Raw genomic sequence first — 17,489 nt, 5'->3', positions numbered from 1 at the left:
TATGTAGACTAGACTGGCCTTGGTTGAATAGAGATTCACCTGCTTCTGCCTCCAAGTGCTAGGATTAAAGGTGTGCACCACCACTATGCATAGCTTAAATTTGACTTTTTAAGAGTAACTTTCTGTGGCTGGAGAGATGGCTCAATGGTTAAGAGCAATTCTTGCAAAGGACTTGGGTTCAATTTCCAGCACCCACATGAAAGCACACAACTGTCTGTAACTTTAGTTCCAGGATCCAATGTCCTCTCTTCTGACCTTGTTGCAACACATGTGGTACATATACATACATGTAGGCAAAACACTCATAAAATAAAATGAATAACTCCAAAAAATAAAAAATGCTTTCCCTTAGTGTTTAAAGAAATCCATGAGATACTTTTACTAATTACTGGATGCCAAAGCAGATGGCAGATTCTGAGGACCCATCAGGTCTTGGCCTGTCATATAATGCTTCTCAGGGCTTCTCTCTTAATATGGAGATTTCAACCATAGCCTGACTTGTTGACAAAGTAGAACCATACCAGTTAATGTCCTGTGTATACTCACAAAGAGCACAAATAAACTATGGTAGCTGGCAAGCATACCCAAGACTCTAAAGAACGCCTTTTGTTCAACATTGATCACCTAAAGTCTCCATAATCACAAAGTTGAAAGGAAAGCAATAGTCACACCATGTTTATGAATATACTGACAACCCACCAAGAAACAACTATCTCTGCTAAACACCCATCCATTGTCTCAGTCTTTATTGGTCAATCTAGAACTTAGCACTCAAACTGAGAACTTCTGAGAATGATAGGGGTGCCATTAAAAACTAGACTGGTTAATCTTTTATTTCCTTTTTCTTTCTCCTCTCTTCCCTGCTTCCCTGTCTTCCCCACTTCCCTTCCTTCTCTTCCTTTCATCCTCTCTCCTCTCTCTCTCCCCTCTTCTTTTCTTTCTCCCTTCTTTCCTCACATTCTCTTTTCTTGGCTGAGAATTAAACCCAAGACCTTGCACATACTATGCAAGCATGCAAGCACTCTACCCTGTGGTGGTTTGAATGAGATGCTTCCTACAGTATCAGGCATCTGAATACTTGGTTCCCGAGTTGGTGGCTCTGTGGAAGAAGTGCATCACAAGGGGATTGACTTTGACATTAAGAAGCCCCCACCATTTCTAGTCTGCTTTTCTGCTTTGTGCTTGAGCCTTAGCATCCTGCAGCCATGCCTGTCACTTGCTGTCACGCCTCCCTTGTCATGACACTTACCTCTTTGGAGCTATAAGTTCAAATAAACTTTTATAAGATGTTTTGGCCATGGTGCTTTATCACAGCAATAGAAAAGTAGCTAGCAAAACCACCAAGCTTCATCCCCATAAATTTGGTTTCAAACACAAAGTAGGTCATCCTTACTCAGACAATGCAAACTAAATGCAAAATCAATCTTGCGAAGGTAAGATTTTAGGCTGGGTATAGTGATGCTGTTAGAGGGTGAAATGTTTGCCTCAAAAGATCAATGAACTTTCGATCCCAGGAATCCATGAGAAGGTGGGAAGAGAGGACTGATTCCAGAGCTGTCTTTGGTCTTCACATGAGTGCTATGGTACTCTCTCCCCACATGTAATAACACACATAATAAAACATTAAAAACAGATGGTCATGCTTTTGAAAACTTTTTGAAGGAGGGGCTCATGAGGTGCCTACCCCTACAGGGAACTTTTGGCAGTTAATGGTTGCTGGGGAAGAGACAGACGCTTTCTTCATTATGTCACTACTGGTAAATTGCCCACATTCTGGTAAATAGCTCTCCTCTCCACACTCATGAAAGCAACCCCAATGAAACTCAGTGGGTCACTAAAATAACAAACAAACAAATGCAGAAGAGGGCTTGGTTGAAAGGAAGGGATTCAGCAGAGCGGAGGGGAACAAAAGTAACAGGAAATAAATGTGATCAAAATATACATCGTATACATGTATGAAATTGTCAAATAATTAGTTTTAAAACATGTTTTGAATTCGGATGCTTTTTCTGATAGAGAAGGTAATAAGAACTTTCTATACTAAAAAAAAAGTTTTTGGTAGGGATTTATAGCCCAGGCTGGCCTTGAATTCCTTATGTTGCTAGGGTGACCTTGGACTTCTGATCCTACCTCTACTAACTTTCCTACTCCTTCCACCTCTTCCTATTTTCTCTTCTTCCCTTTTCCTTGATGTGTTATTGCACCTAGTTTCTAAAATCTACTTATTACAAAAGAGAAAATCTCATAATTTAGTAATGAAACTTTAAGGGGCTGGGGACATGGCTATCTACAAAGTGCTTGCCATGCTGCATGAGGACCTATGTATGATCCCCGGAACCCACAGAAAGCTGAAATGGTGGCATAGTAACCTCAGAGCTAAGGAGGTAGACACATGAGGATCCCTAGGGTTTGTTGACCATCCCGTCTAGCCAAATCATCAAGCCCCAACGCCCAGAGAGAGACTGCCTCAAAAAATAAGTGGATGGTTCCTGAGGAATGGCACCTGAAGTAGGCCTGTGGCTTCCACATATATATGTGTACACATCTACCCTTTTCCTGTACACACACACACACACACACACACGCACGCACACACACACACATGCACACGCACACCCTGACAAAAAATTTAAAAACACAATCTCATTTTCTATCTATGTATGCATATTCCCAGAAATTCATGCCTCTATATTTCTACAACCTGATTCCAACTCACTTCCATCAAATGTTTGTCCTGGGAGCCCTCTGGATGAGGCAGATAGATGCTAAGAAACTTGGCAAAGCCCAGGCTTGGGGTAAGATACAGATCTGCAATTCTGGGGCACTAAGTCTGTCCCTCATTTAAACAAGTATTTGTAAGTAATTATACTACTGCCCTCAATACTATAGAGTCAGCACAGAGTGACTCTGCTTTCCTGCAGCCAGGTTCTTACCTTTCATGGCCCAACACAGTTGCTCCTCCCCTATTTAGTCAGCATTGGGGAAGCTCATGCTACTCCCTACTCTAGGCCTGAATCTTTTGCCCAATGCTAAAGTCCTCCAGGACATTCTAATGTTGCTGTCCACAGGCCTCAGAAATCAGACATCAGGAAATGATCCCCCTTGCCTGCACCTTTCCTGAACAATGTCTATAGCAGTAAGGTACTGCACTGAAAACAAAAACCTTCATTAGGAAATGGAAGCTTGGGAGGGTGGCAATGAGTTAGGAAGGTGTGGTAGAGAAAAGGCCATACTCTGAAGCAAACTGAGGGCCAGGGCCCATGCCCAGAGACTTAGGAGCTGGAACACAGAGTGTAGGCTTTATTCAAAGCATCTGGAAGTATGGGGAGTCGGCATTGTGGGCTTGTGGAGGAGCTTGGAGCCCCTGTGATTATTCTGTGTTCAAGCTTGTCACATACTAGTGAGGATGGCTGTTCTCCACAGGGGGAGAGCCCAGGACTTTAAGAAAAGTAGCCAGCCAGTGCCTGAAGAGCAGATAAGTGGGCTCTCCCCATGTCTTGGGATAAGAGTAATAGTCTCTATGAAAACATACTGCGGATGATTTTTCATCAAGCATGGAATAAGTATCACTACAACAATAAAGACAGGCATTTATGTCAATGACCACAGATGCTCTCTTTTATTTATAAAAATGTGCACTTTGCATTTATTATATGCTATACCAAAAATTGTGTAGACATTTATTACTGGAGAAAAGGCAATCAAAATTTGAAGAGAAAGAAGAAAAAACCTTGAATTTGCCCTTATCTTCCCCACCATTACTCAAACATGCAAACAGAAGCTAGTTGCACTGTGACGTGAAGCTCAGGGAGATGCCTGTGAATGGGAGAAGATCCCATGGTACATGTACCTAGCTGACTTTCTGTGCACACTGTCCCTACACTTCTGGGGTAGTTCCACCAAGGCTGAGAGCCTTTCTGGACCAACACCCACATACTCCAGAATCTTCCCAAGCCTTCCTAAATATCTAGGCATGCCTAGTCAGCATGCCTGCCATTCAGAGTCTTGGTATGACCATGCTGATCTTGCAGCAGAATTCTGAACACCGTAAGGCTGGAAGCCAGGAGAGGATTGAATTTGCCCATAGGTCTTAGCTTTGTCAAGGATGGAAGAGTCTATTGCATTAGCAGAGTATATTTGAAACTGGGATTGGGTTATCACCTCTTAAAAATTTTCCTATGAAACAAAAGGACTTTCTTTTCCTTATTATACCATTAAAATTTTAATTTTCATTATGTTTAGTTATGGGTGTGTGTGGGGGAGTGGTATATGCATGTGAGATGAGACCAGGGAACCCTGGGACTGGAATTACAAGTAGTTGTGAGCTGCCTGATGTTGATACCCCTCTTTTCTTTTTCAAAACCCAAATTCCATATGGATCTCTGTGTTATGAGATTTCCAGTGACTACCACCTGACCTCACATGCCCCCTGCCTTAATGCTAGTTTGTGTTGGAACAAAACTGTATGCTTCAACTCTGGTCAGAACTGCCAAACAGTTAAGGCCAGTGAACACCTCATTCCTACCAACCATGCTGACATCTATTCACTTTTAGCCCCTCCCACTGTTATGAACTACTTTCCGGAATTTCCATAATATTTTCCTTATGACACGTATTACAGGCTTGAACACTAGATTCTTAGTAGGTGGAAATATTTGGGAAGGAGGTGTGTCACTGGGGGTGAGTGAGCCTTGAGGTTTGAAAAGTCCATGCTATTCCCAGTTAGCTCTCTCTGCCTTCTACTTGTGGATATGTGTTGTGTGATTAAGTGTTGTGTTGATCAATTCTGATGCTCCCCAAACTGACAATAAAATCTGCTTTGAGCAAAATTAACCATAGAGGTTTTGGAGGACTGAGGACAGAGACACAGGAAGTAGTAGGGCAGGGTTTAGAGAAACTCAGCCTTTTGGAATCAAAGAGAGAGAGAGGGGAATGCGAGGGGGGAGAGAAGAGAGGAGGTTCAATGGTCTCTTCTTTGATCATTCAGGTTCTGACTCCCAAGTATTTATTGATAAAGAATAGATAAATGCTTCATCTGGTGTCCAACTCAGGGGCATGTGATCACTAGGTAGTCTCTTGCCCCTAGCTTTGCAGTCCCCAGAACTGTCTGTGCCTAGCTTTCCGCGCTCCCCCAGGCCCTCTGAGTAAGTCTGGGATTTTCTTGTTGCAGCCTCTCTATAACAGCCTCCAGCTGCTGCCTGTCCTGGCCCCAAACAGATCACAAACTACATAGGCACCTGGAATCCAAATGCCACTGGAGTCAGCCACCACGACTAGCCAGCTCTGCCCTGGGCCCTCACTTCTCACTCCATGTGCTTCTTCTGCATGTCCCTGAGTCTGCTTTTCAGGTGGCTGGCTCCCTCTCGCTGTGGGTTTTGAACTTCCCCTCCTCAGGCCACTGCCACACCGGATCAGCCTTCCTGACACTCTCTTGGGCTTTTAGTGCTGCAGCCACTGTCACACACTCTCAGACCCCAGCTACACGAAAGTAGCTGCAGCTGCCCTCAGCCAGTCCATGCACCACCCGTATCCTCTGCCAGCCATGCCAGTCTCACATTTCACTGTCATCAGCAGGGCTGGTGAAATACCTGGGACTTCCATTTTTTTAAAAAAAAATTACTTCTTTACTGACCCTTTTCAAGTTTTACATCATCTACCCCAATTCTGTTCACCTCACCTGGGAATTCTTAAGGAAGGGGAAATTAGTTTTGAAAGAAAAGTTTTCCCCATGTTAAGAATGGGGAATAGGGCTGGAGAGATGGCTCAGAGGTTAAGAGCACTGACTGCTCTTCCAGAGGTCCTGAGTTCAGTTCCCAGCAACCACATGGTGGCTCACAACCATCTATAATTTGATCTGGTGCCTTCTTCTGGCATGTAAGGAAAACACTGTATACATAATAAATAAATCTTAAAAAAAAGAATAAAGAGTATTACAGTGGATGATTTGAATGGAACAATTATATGAAAGGATACTCAATTTATATGGGATTGACATACTGACATTTATAGTCATTATCAGTTTGGTAATTCATTTTTTTAATCCTTATATTTTTGGTTGTGAGCCTAGCCTTTAATGGCTGAGCTATCCCTCCAGCCCTCATTTTTTTATCCTTAAAAAAGTTGCTCGATGTTGGTGCCAAATACAAAAAAACTGACTGGTAAGATAGAATACTTAAAAAGACCTACTAATGAAACTAAGAAAAATATTCACACACAGATGGAGGAGTTTAGAGCAGAACCTACTTCACCACTGCACTATGAAACTGAAGAGGAATGGCCCCAGGCTATTAGAAAACAAAATTTAACTTATCTAGTTAGCATTCAAGAATGACTACCAGATGATATGCACTCCTGAGGCTATAAAGACATTAACTGGAATCCTGTAGAAATGTTAGATGTGAAGAGATTTAAGGAAGCAAGTTTCATATGTTATGCATTAACCTTTTGTAAAGGAGATGTTAAACTCATGGATCACTCAGAACAGAATTATTACACAAGAGTGGGAACATTTAGTTATAGCAGTATTGGAAACTAGTCCTCAGTTACAATGGAAAACATGATGGACAGAGCAAGATAGGGTCACAGAACAATGAAGTACAGCTAGAGGTATGGAAATTTCCCAAATACAGTGTCTCAGTGAGGGCCAGTTTGCTGATTTGGAAAGATGGATTGCAACTTGATGATTACACCTTGGCTCTATGCTGTATAGTGTTGAATGCTTGGGACTGGGTTGAAAAATCAGGAAAAGGGGACTGAATCATTTACTAAAATTATACAAGGTCCAAAAGAAGCCTTCACTGATATTTTTTTTAAAGGATTGACTTCAGTGGTAAATAAATGGTATTAGATCCAGAAGTTAAATATTAATTGAATCTTTGGCTTTTGAAAATGCTAATTCAGACTGTAAAAGGGTGATTAGACCTTTAAAAGCAAGATCAGCACCAATAGATGAATGGAGCAGAAATACAGGTGATATTGGGTCTAACACTTATGATGATACTTGGATAAGAGAAGTGATTTCTAAAAATTTTAAGAAAAGTCAAAAGGTTACATGTTTTAGTTGAGGTAAACCAGGTCATCCAAAAAGGGATTGTAAGCAAGGCATTCCTAGAAATAATGTTTTTTTTCTAGAGGTAATCCAAACAGAAGGCCCTAACCTTCTGGAATATGTAGAAGGCATTGCAAAGGTCAGCACCAGACTAATAAATACAGATCAACATGGGACAGGCAAGGCAACCCTTTGCCATCAGAAAATGCCCTAGGGACCTCTCAAAGACTCCTGTGTCAAATCTGGTTCAATCACTGTCGAATTGGGGAAACTCCTCCAAAGAGCAATTAAAAGACTTAATGCCTATTGTGAAAAACCATAGTGCTGTGGATGACAGAACTGCTTCATTTGATAAAACAAAAATTTCAGGAGAGAACATAAAACAAGTGTCTTGGCAACCTTCTATAGAAGACCAAAGTTAAAAATACAAATAAATGGCAGTGAATTTGAGGGTTTTGTAGACACAGGAGCGCATGTCTACAATAATTGAATCAGAATCTTGGCAACAAAATTGGCCTCTTTAGGAGGTAAATGGACAGCTTCTAGGGATTGGAACTTTATCTCATGTAAAACAAAGTGCAAGATGGGTTGAATGTACAGAACCAGAAGGAAGCATAGGAAAGTTAAAACCATATATGGCTAACATAGCAATGAATTTATGGGGGCATGATTTGTTACAGCAATGGAAAACTCAGATTAAAATTCCTCCAATCTCAGAAACAAACCATAAACTAACATATGCTTCTGAGAAAATAGTAAAAGGTACATAAACAAGGCACAACAGCTGCTGATCTTTCAAAGGTACCAACTCCCCTATCTTTAAAATGGGTAACTGACAAACATGTCTGAGTGGAACAATGGCCTTTAACATCAGAAAAATTACAGGCATTAGAACAGCTGGTACAGGAGCAGCTAAATATTCAACATATTGAAGAATGGACCAGTCCTTGGAATTCTCCTATATTTTTCATTAAAAGGAAATTTGGAAAGTGGAGAATGGTAACATATTTAAGAGCTATTAATGAAGTGATTCAGCCAGTGGGCTCGTTATAGCCTGGAATTCCCTTGCCTTCTCTATTACCTAAAGGATAGTCTACTAATAGTGATTGATTTAAAAGACTGCTTTTTTACTATACCTTTACAAGAACAAGACAGAGAAAATTTGCTTTCATAGTGCTTACTTACAATAATTCCCAGCCTGTCAAAAGATATCAATGGAAAATTCTTCCAAAGGGATGTTAAATAACCCTATCTTGTGTCAATATGTTGTTCAACAGCCACTGGAAATACTTTGTAAACAGTTTCCTCAATCTATAATTTATCATTATGTGGATGATATCTTACTACACGATTCAAATGCAGATACTTTAAGTAAAGAAAAATATGCCTTGTTGGGGATTACAAATTACCCCTGAAAAAAATACAAAGAGGAGATTCTATTAATTACCTGGGATATAAAATAGGTTTAATAATTAATTCAACCCTGGGCCAGGCGGTGGTGGTGCACGCCTTTAATCCCAGCACTCGGGAGGCAGAGGCAGGTGGATCTCTGTGAGTTCGAGGCTGGGCTGGACCGATAGCCTCCAAAACAATACAGAGAAACCCTGTCTCGTAAAAACAAAACAAAAAAAAATTAATTCAACCCTAAAGGGTACTAATCAGGAGAGATCAATTACGGACTCTTAATGACTTTCAAAAATTGCTGGCAGACATTAACTGGCTACAGCCCACAATTGGATTGACAACCCAAGAACTATGTCATTTATTTTAAACCTTACAGAGTTAAAAATTAAAGACCTATGTAGAAAAGGTTTCTGAGTTGATTCTAAAAGGAAAATTAAGACTTCATCAATTAGCAGGAACAGACCCAGCAGAAATTGTAGTACTTTTTACTAATGCTGAAATTTCCTCTTTTTGGGCAGAAAATGAACAGTGGCAAAGAATTTGCAGTAATTTTTTGGGACAGATTAACAACAAATATCCCAACAGCAAGAGAATTCAGTTTATACAAAGAACTAACTGGATCCTTCCTCACACTATATAGGGAACATCAATTTCTGGAGCCCCTACATTCTATATGGATGGAAACAAATCAAGAAAAGTAGGTTATAAACCAGGAAATTTGAATAAAGCGTCTCAAAGCCCTTATGATTAGCTCAAAAGTCAGAATTATATGCTATTTTCATGGTATTATTAGATTTTCCTGAACCTCCTAATATAGTTACTGACTCTCAATATGCAGAGTTGTTTTACATATTGAAACTGAACTTATTTCAGATGATACAGAATTGACTTTGATATTTAGTTATAAGAAATAATCAGACATAGAAATCATCCTATATAGGTCTACCAGCCTGTTTAGCACAAGGTAATGATAAAATTGGTCAGCCATTGGTAGGAAATGAACTAGAAGCCTCAGAATTTTATTTTTAAAAAAAAAGCCCACCACCTTAATAGCAAGGATTTAAAGAAAGATTTTTGTGTCATTTGACAACAAGCCAAGAAAATTATAGGAAAATGTCCTACTTGTTCTTTGGACAACCAAATTCCACTATCTGTAGGAAGTAACCCATAGGGTATTCAAGAAATGAAATTTGGCAAATGGATGTGTTTCCTTTGCAGACCTTGAAAAATTAAAATATGTTCACCATACTATGACTACAAATTCAGGATTTCAATGGGCAACTGCTTTAAGTTCCAAAAGGACTGATCCTATAATTACACATTTATTAGAAGTTCTGGTCATCATGGGGACACCTATATAAATTAAGACTGATAATGCTCTAGCATATGTCTCTAGTAAAATGAAACAGTCTTTGCATATTACAAAATAAAGCATAAGTATACCACACAAACCTATAGGGCAAGTAATTATAGAAAGATCTAATTGCACTCTAAAAGATATGCTTAATAAACAGACAGGGGTAATAAAGATCCCCAGAAATAGATTGCACAATGCTTTATTAACTTTAAAATTTTAAAATGCTAATGAGAAAAGAATGACAGCTATGAAGAGACATTGGATAATAGTAAAACTGCTGAAATAAATCAGCCAGTATACTTTGAAAGATGTGTTGACCTTAGAAAGGAAACCAAGATACGTGTTACTTTTGAGAAGAGGTTTTGCTTTTGCTTCCACAAGAGAAGAAAAGCTATGGATACCACCAAAATTGATAAAGATCAGATTTGAACAGGAGAGACCTCTTGATTAGAAGAGGTGATAGTATACCAAACAGCATGGCCATTCAATCTAAACTAATTTGTAAGGCTAACAAATGCTTTTCATTTGATCAGACAAAACTTTCCAAAAGGGAACCTCCCAAAAGTCAGGGTTGGGGCAGGCTTTGTTTTTGTCTTTCCAGAAGAATGATGGCATTCAACTAAGGAATCTAAAGACCACTGGACAAATGAGACATCTGAAGAAAAAGGACAAGTCATCCAGAGAACATGTCCCAAGAAAAATAGTAAATTGGCCTAATAGTATAGCAAACTTCTAACAGGATAAAAATGTAATAAATCTTCCCAAATGTTTGTTTCTGATGTTCTTTACAGACATATAAGGCAAATGGTCTTTTTGTGGTCCCAGTTAAATTAAAAGTTAAATCTGGCTTTGGAGTTGGAGCATGGCTCTCTCCTCTAAATCCAAGTATGCTTGTTAAAGGAAAATCCAAAATCTCTGTCTCCTGTCAGAAGAGCCACCTGGTATGGGACAGAAGAAAAACCAAAATTAAGGGACTATTCTATTGCCACTAATCTCATAATCCTTTGGTTTCATTTTGACTCTTTAAAACTTTCTTAAAGTATAAACATTATCTCAAAATTTATAATATATACATATTTAAACTTTCTGTCATGATATTAAAGGCCATATAGAGTTCTAAATAATTCCAGAAAAAGTCTTCAACTAGCCCCCCCCGCCCGGTTCAGTCCTTGACACCAAAAGAGGAAAAACAGAGTAGTTATGGAATGCTGGGAAAATGAACAGATGTGTGAGTGAGTGTGTAAATGAGAGACGACAGATGGGTGTGTGAGTGAACGTGTAAAGGACACACAACAGATGGAAATGGTAGGTGGACGTAGTGATGGGAAATGGGTGATGGATGGTGGATGAATGGTTGGATGAAAACATGAAAGCCTCTGAGCTGAGAATGAGGAAGGCTGCACCCTATTCTTTTTTTTTAATTATTTTTTTATTTTGGTTAGAAACAATCTTGTTTCACATGTCAATCCCAGCTCCCTCTCCCTCCCTTCCTCCCCTGCCCTCCCCACCAGGTCCCCCAGGCCCCCACCCAATCTCCACTCCGATCACCAAGGAGGGTGAGGCCCTCCATGGTGGATCTCCAGTAACTGTCATTTCATCCAGAGCAGGACCTAGGCCCTTCCTCAAGAGTCCTGGCTGAAAGAGCCTCCCATATTGTGGCATGGGCACTCAAAGTCTACTTGTATGTCAGAGATAAATACTACCCAAGGCCCCATAGATTACCTAGGCCTCCTCACTGACACCCACATTCAGGGGGTCTGGGTCAGTCCCATGCTTTCCACCCAGCCATCAATCTGGAGTCCAAGAGCTCCCCCTTGTTCAGGTCAACTGTTTCTGTGGGTTAAACCAGACCACTCTTAACTCCTTTGCCCATCAGTTCTCTCTTTCTGACACTGGATTCCAGGAGTTCAGTTCAGTGTTTGTCTGTGGGTTTCTGCCTCTGCTTTCATCAGTCGCTGGATGAAGGTTCTGTTTCCTAGGCGCTCTCTGGCAGTGGGATTGTATGCTGGTACTCATCTAGCTTCTTGTACACGATTTCAGGCTTGAATCTCTATCAGGTAACTGGGAATTAAGTTTCTGTACTCTGGATGTAATAAACAAATTGTGGCCCTTTAACCTCTCTCAGATCTGCTACATATGACATTTAAAATTTTTTTTTTTTTTTTTTTTTTTTTTTGGTTTTCGAGACAGGGTTTCTCTGAATTGTTTTGGAGGCTGTCGGTCCAGCCCGGCCTCGAACTCACAGAGATCCACCTGCCTCTGCCTCCCGAGTGCTGGGATTAAAGGAGTGCGCCACCACTGCCCCACCATTTAAATTTTTTAAAGTTTTCTGCAGTGAAACATGACCATTCCTAACAGCAACCAAAAGGAGGATGGGGCCCCAAAACAATGATTCCAGCTAGATTGTGGTGATGTCACTAAGCTGACAAACACCACCTAAATACCAGCTTTGGACTATAAAACTGCTCAGAACAATTTCAAGGTGGCTAGGTAATACGGTCTAGCCTCATGCACTACTCCATACAGGATTTCAGATAAGTCCTACACTTTCCCATTACACAGAGACTGGCAACAAATGATACAGCTAGCTCTCCCAGGACTTGACCATTATCTCAATTTTCTCTGGGTCCCCTAGAGATGATGTCACCCCCAGACAGCAGGAAGCAATCTAAAAACACAATGCTCACATTCCCAAGAGGTGGAGTGGGTGATTTTTGGCCATGAAATGGGTTATAAATTTATCATCATTTAGGGGTTCGGTTACAAGTTGTTATTGGTAATAGGAAAAAAGCTGAACAAAGGAGATTCAAGAATTAGATTAGATTCATATAGCACACCCTTGGATAGGGGAGAGTATGCGACTACTATCAAGTAAATGCAAGAGCAGGAGACAATGCAGCAATACCTACTAGAGATGTCTTCACAGGTCTCATACCCCAAGAGGTACTGTTTGGGGGCTATAGATGAGAAACCCCCTGTGCTGGTTAGTTTTATGCCAATTTGACAGAAGCTAAAGTCACCCGAGAAAAGGGAACCCCAATTGAGAAAATGCCTCTACAAGAGCTGTAGGTCAGCCTGCAGAGCACTGTCTTAATTGGTGGCTGATATGGAAGGGCCCAGCCCATTGTGGGAGGTGTCATCCCTGGGCAGTGATGGTCAGTGATATGAAAGCATAAGCCAAACAAACCCTTTCCTCCCTGCATTGTGGCTTTGCACCACAGCAGTAGTAATCCTAACTAGGGCACCTGCTTGCTACTTTTACCACGTGGGTAGGCTAGCTGAGGGAAATGGAGCTATTCTGATTTTTCTGGAGTCTGCTCTAACCATCAAACCCTAGAAAACTGTCATGTGCTTTCAGTGAAGAAGAGGCCAGTTTGGGGATATACCAGGCCTCAGAGGCAGGCTCATGAGAGGTATATTCCTGATGATGCCACACCCTTATTTCTTATTTCATTTTTTTTAAGTTATGGGAAATTATAAACCTTTTTTTTAAATCAGAGAATAATTAGCCCAATGTGCTCATCATGCAGCTTTGATATTTATCAGTTCATGATGAAAATTTTGTGTGTAAATGTGATGCAAGCAGTTTATCTACTGCTCTAAAAGCCCAGCTAATGGCCAGTCTTATTTCTCTCTTTCTCTCTGAAATGGTCTCTCACAATGTAGCCCTGGCTAGCCCTGAACTTGCAGAGACCTACTTGCCTTTGCCTCCCAGAATTCTGAGATTTAAGGTGTGCACCACCACACTGGGCCTTGTCTTGCCTATATTTTATCTGGTTTTACCATGACAACATCATTATTGTCATCATTATCATCATCACTCCTTGACTGGAACTTCCTATTTAGCTGGCTGGTCTTGAACTTGGTGATCTTTCCATCTCACTCCCCTAAGTCCTAGGAATAAAGGTCTGAGTCACTTTACCTAGCACATTATTTTGAAGCACATTCTAGATTTACCATCTTGTTCTTAAATATCTCAATGCAGGTATCTGCTACTTAGGATGTTGGTGTCCTCATCTATCTCTCTTCTTCTACTCTGTGGGCCCAAGATGGCCTTGAACTCTTGGCCCTCCTCCTGACTCTATCTCCTAAGTATTGGAAATATATGCATGAGCCACCCGGCCTGCCCCAATCACTTAATTTGGAACAAAATTTCCACTTAGACTAATTAAACTCTCCAACATTATACTATGTAGATTGGGATGACAAGTTCTTGAATGCCAGCAACTTTTTTAACACTAACAGGGGAAAAACACCGTCAACACCTTTGCAAATTAAAATTGCTACTAGCTAGGTATAGTGGTACATGCCAGTAAGTCCAGCACTTGGGAGGTAGAGAGAAGAGGATCAGGGTTTAAGGTCATCTGTGGCTTCATGGTCAGTTATGGGCTTGCCTATGCTATTATGATATCTTGTTGCCAAAAAGATAGTTAAAAATGCTAGGGAAAAAAAAGAACAAAATTTTGTTACCTTAAGGCTCTTGTGCCAAAACTGTGTCCATCTCATATACATTTACAGAGTACCTACAACTACTCAATTCTATGCCAGGACATAGAGATTATCTTGAAGATACTGGAATATAAAATATACTCATTACCTATAAGGAACTGTCTCTATAATAAAGAACAGACAAGTGTGTGTGGCTATGGGAGGTATCTGTGGACTATTAAGAGGATGCTTCCAAAGCTAATCCAGCTGCACTACATGATACAGGTGGGGCTACCGCTAACCAATATTGCCAACTGTTGTCACAGAAGTCTTTTTGAAACACTGATCTGTGTTCATTTCCTGACTTAAAATAGTTCAGTGACTCACGGTAGTTGTCAGAAGGCAATTTACAGTCCTTAGCAGAGCCCTTAAGTCTCTTCACGGTAGCTTTTTCAACTACCATTTTTCTTTTGATTTTTAGATATGCCCCCTATCTTGCTCTCAACCTTCCTCTGCCGCCTTTGAGTCTTCTATCTCTAGGATTATATGAGTGTGCCAGTACTCTCAGTTTGTGCTGTGCTTAGAATGGTACCCAGGGCTTCCTGCATGCTAGGCAAGACTCTTTCACTGAGCTACATTCTGGCCCAGTTCTTAGCTTCTTAATCATAAGTACTATCAATCTGCTGAACTCCTGTTTCTGAAAGCAACTGGCCAACCATTCTCTCTTCTATGTTTCCTTAGGACTCAGCTCTGGTATTACTTAGGGGACATGGGCATTCCCCTCTGTCTTATAACTTTGATGAAGATGTGGCACATCTCCAGTACCTAAAACTGAAAGAGTCCTGCTATCCACTATGGCTGTGGCTCTGAATCAGAAAGGCTTCTGGCTGTTGACAGATTCACTCATTTCAGCCAGCAGGAAGATAGGGTCCATATAAAATGATAGAGGCAATGGTAATAAAGAAAAGAGTTGTTTGTGTTGCCACATGCCTTAATCCAAGTACTCAGTAAGCTAAAGTAAAATTTCAAGAAGTATACTACAAAGTTGGTTAACACGGTATAACCACTTGCTGTGCAAGCAAGAGGACCAATCCATGTTTGAATTCCCAGCACCATGTTTTAAAAAAAAATCCTGTGGGACACAGAGACGATTTCATCACTAGTTAAACTCTTAACACCCACGTGACTCACAACTGTCTGTAACTTCAGTTCCAGGGGAATCTGATGACCAGGCACACACATGGTATACAGACATACATGCAGGTAAAGCATACACATAATAAAAAATAAAAATCCAACATATTACACACACCAGAAGCTCCAATACTCTCTCTCTCTCTCTCTCTCTCTCTGTGTGTGTGTGTGTGTGTGTGTGTGCGTGAGGGCGCGCACGTGGGTGTGCAGGGGAGGCAGCAGGGTAAGCTGGGATTTGCTGGCTGCCACCTAACTCCAGGTTCCATACGCGGCCCTTTCTGAATGTACAGGTGCACATTCATTCACGTGTACATACATACATACCATTCATACATTACATATCCTTCTCTTGGGCAGAGATGTTTCTCTGTAGAGTAAGTGACAGTTAATATAGAGACTCTTAAATGGCCAAAGCACTTAAACAGGAGACTATTGCATATGTTCACCCCTAAGTGGACTTCTGTATCACCTCTTCCAAGGTTATAGGAACATTGCAGAAGATGGGTAGAAAGAATGTAAGAACCGAAGATGGGAAAAAGTGATGTGAAATGTTGTCTCCTGGATACAGTATGGTTGTTTGATGAATGAATTCATAGCAGTGGTGGTTACCTGATTGTATCATGGATGGGAGAGGTGCTCATGAGGCAGTGAGGCTAGGGGAAGGAGAGACATTTTTCAGTGGCAGGGACAGTGGTAGACTGCCATTACTCAAGTGCATAGCCTCCAATTATGTTTGGTGAGACGGCTCAGAGGGAAAGGCACTTGCCACCAACACTGATAACCTAAGATCAAGACCCAAAACCCACATGGTGGAGAGAATCAACTTCTCTAAGTTGTCCTCTGATCTTCACAGGCATGCAATCCTCTCCACAAAATAAATACATAAATAAACAAACAAGCACACTAATGCAAGCAATCCTAACTAAAAACAGGGAGCCACAGAGAGGAATTTGAAGAGAGGAAGACGGTTTATTGGTTAGAAAGGACTTGGCAGGAAGGGGCAGGGCATAAGAGGACAATAAGGGGACAGGGTCAAAGTACATATTGTGAAACAAAGAATTAGGGGTTTAAGAACACTTTAGTGTTTATATTTTGTTGTCTGTTTGCTTTGAGACAGGGTCTGTGGTGGTTTGAATGAGAATGGCCCCCAGAGGCTCACATATTTGAGTGTCCATTTCCTAGTTGGTGGAAATGTTTGGGGAAGGACTAGGAGGTGTGGCCTTGTTGGAGGAGGTGTGTCATTGGGGGTGGGCTTTGAGGTTTCAAAAGCCTTCATCAGGTTCAGTGTCTCTCTGCTGTTTGTGAATATGATGAGCTCTGAGTTACTGCTCCAATCCCATGCCTGTCTACCTTCCTGCTGCTATGCTCATAAAGTAACCCTCTGAAATTGTAATCAAGCCCACAATTAATGCTTTTTTGTATAAGTTTTCTTGGCCATGGTGTCTCTTCACAGCAATAGAAAAATAACTAAGATGGAGGTCTCATGTAACCCATGTGGCCCTCGAATTCCTGATCCTCCAGACTCTATTTCCTAAGTGCTAGGTTCCTAGCTGTAACACCACACCCAGATTATTTATTTCTTTTATTTAAAGATTTTTAAAGTTATTTTTAGCCATGTGTATAGGTGTGTACATATGTGTACTGATGCCCAAGGAAGTCAGAGGTGTTAGATAACCCTGGAGTTGAGTCACAGGCACTTGAGAACTGAACTCCAGTCTTCTGGAAGAGTAGTATATACTCTTAACCACTGGGCCATCTCTCAAGCTCCATTTATTTTCCAGCCAGGGTCTTATTCTGTAGCCTATGTGGCCTGGGACTCATTATGCAGCCCAGGCCTACCTTAGACTCCCGGGAACTCTTCTGTCTCAGTTTCCCAAGATCTGAGATTATAGGCATAAACTACCACAAAAGGAACTACGATTTTGTTTCTAGCATATTATGGTTTTATAATTCTTAAAATTAAATTACCCAAGGTACAGGTAATTTAATAGGGGGTATGTATGTGCATTACTGCTATACAATAAATATATAAGTATATGTTGGGTTAGGGTATAGCTC

The 17,489-nt window shown here is 40.9% G+C and overlaps 1 protein-coding gene across 3 annotated transcripts in view; it reads right to left on the bottom strand.

Moving 5' to 3' along the window:
* Window positions 1–17,489, bottom strand: part of Atrn (attractin) — a 143,235-nt gene that overhangs the window by 14,565 nt on the left and 111,181 nt on the right. The window contains exon 25 of one of the 3 annotated variants that reach the window (XM_040744838.1): window positions 9,993–10,747. Coding sequence (XP_040600772.1) covers window positions 10,685–10,747 — 63 coding nt within the window. The 3' untranslated portion in view covers window positions 9,993–10,684. 3 annotated transcript variants of the gene reach the window in all.

This window comes from Mesocricetus auratus, unplaced genomic scaffold (genome assembly GCF_017639785.1).
Source record: "Mesocricetus auratus isolate SY011 unplaced genomic scaffold, BCM_Maur_2.0 Super-Scaffold_100004, whole genome shotgun sequence".
Classification (NCBI taxonomy): Eukaryota; Metazoa; Chordata; class Mammalia; order Rodentia; family Cricetidae; genus Mesocricetus; species Mesocricetus auratus.
Note: the sequence above shows the minus strand (reverse complement) of the source record. Positions and strands in the feature narration are given on the sequence as shown.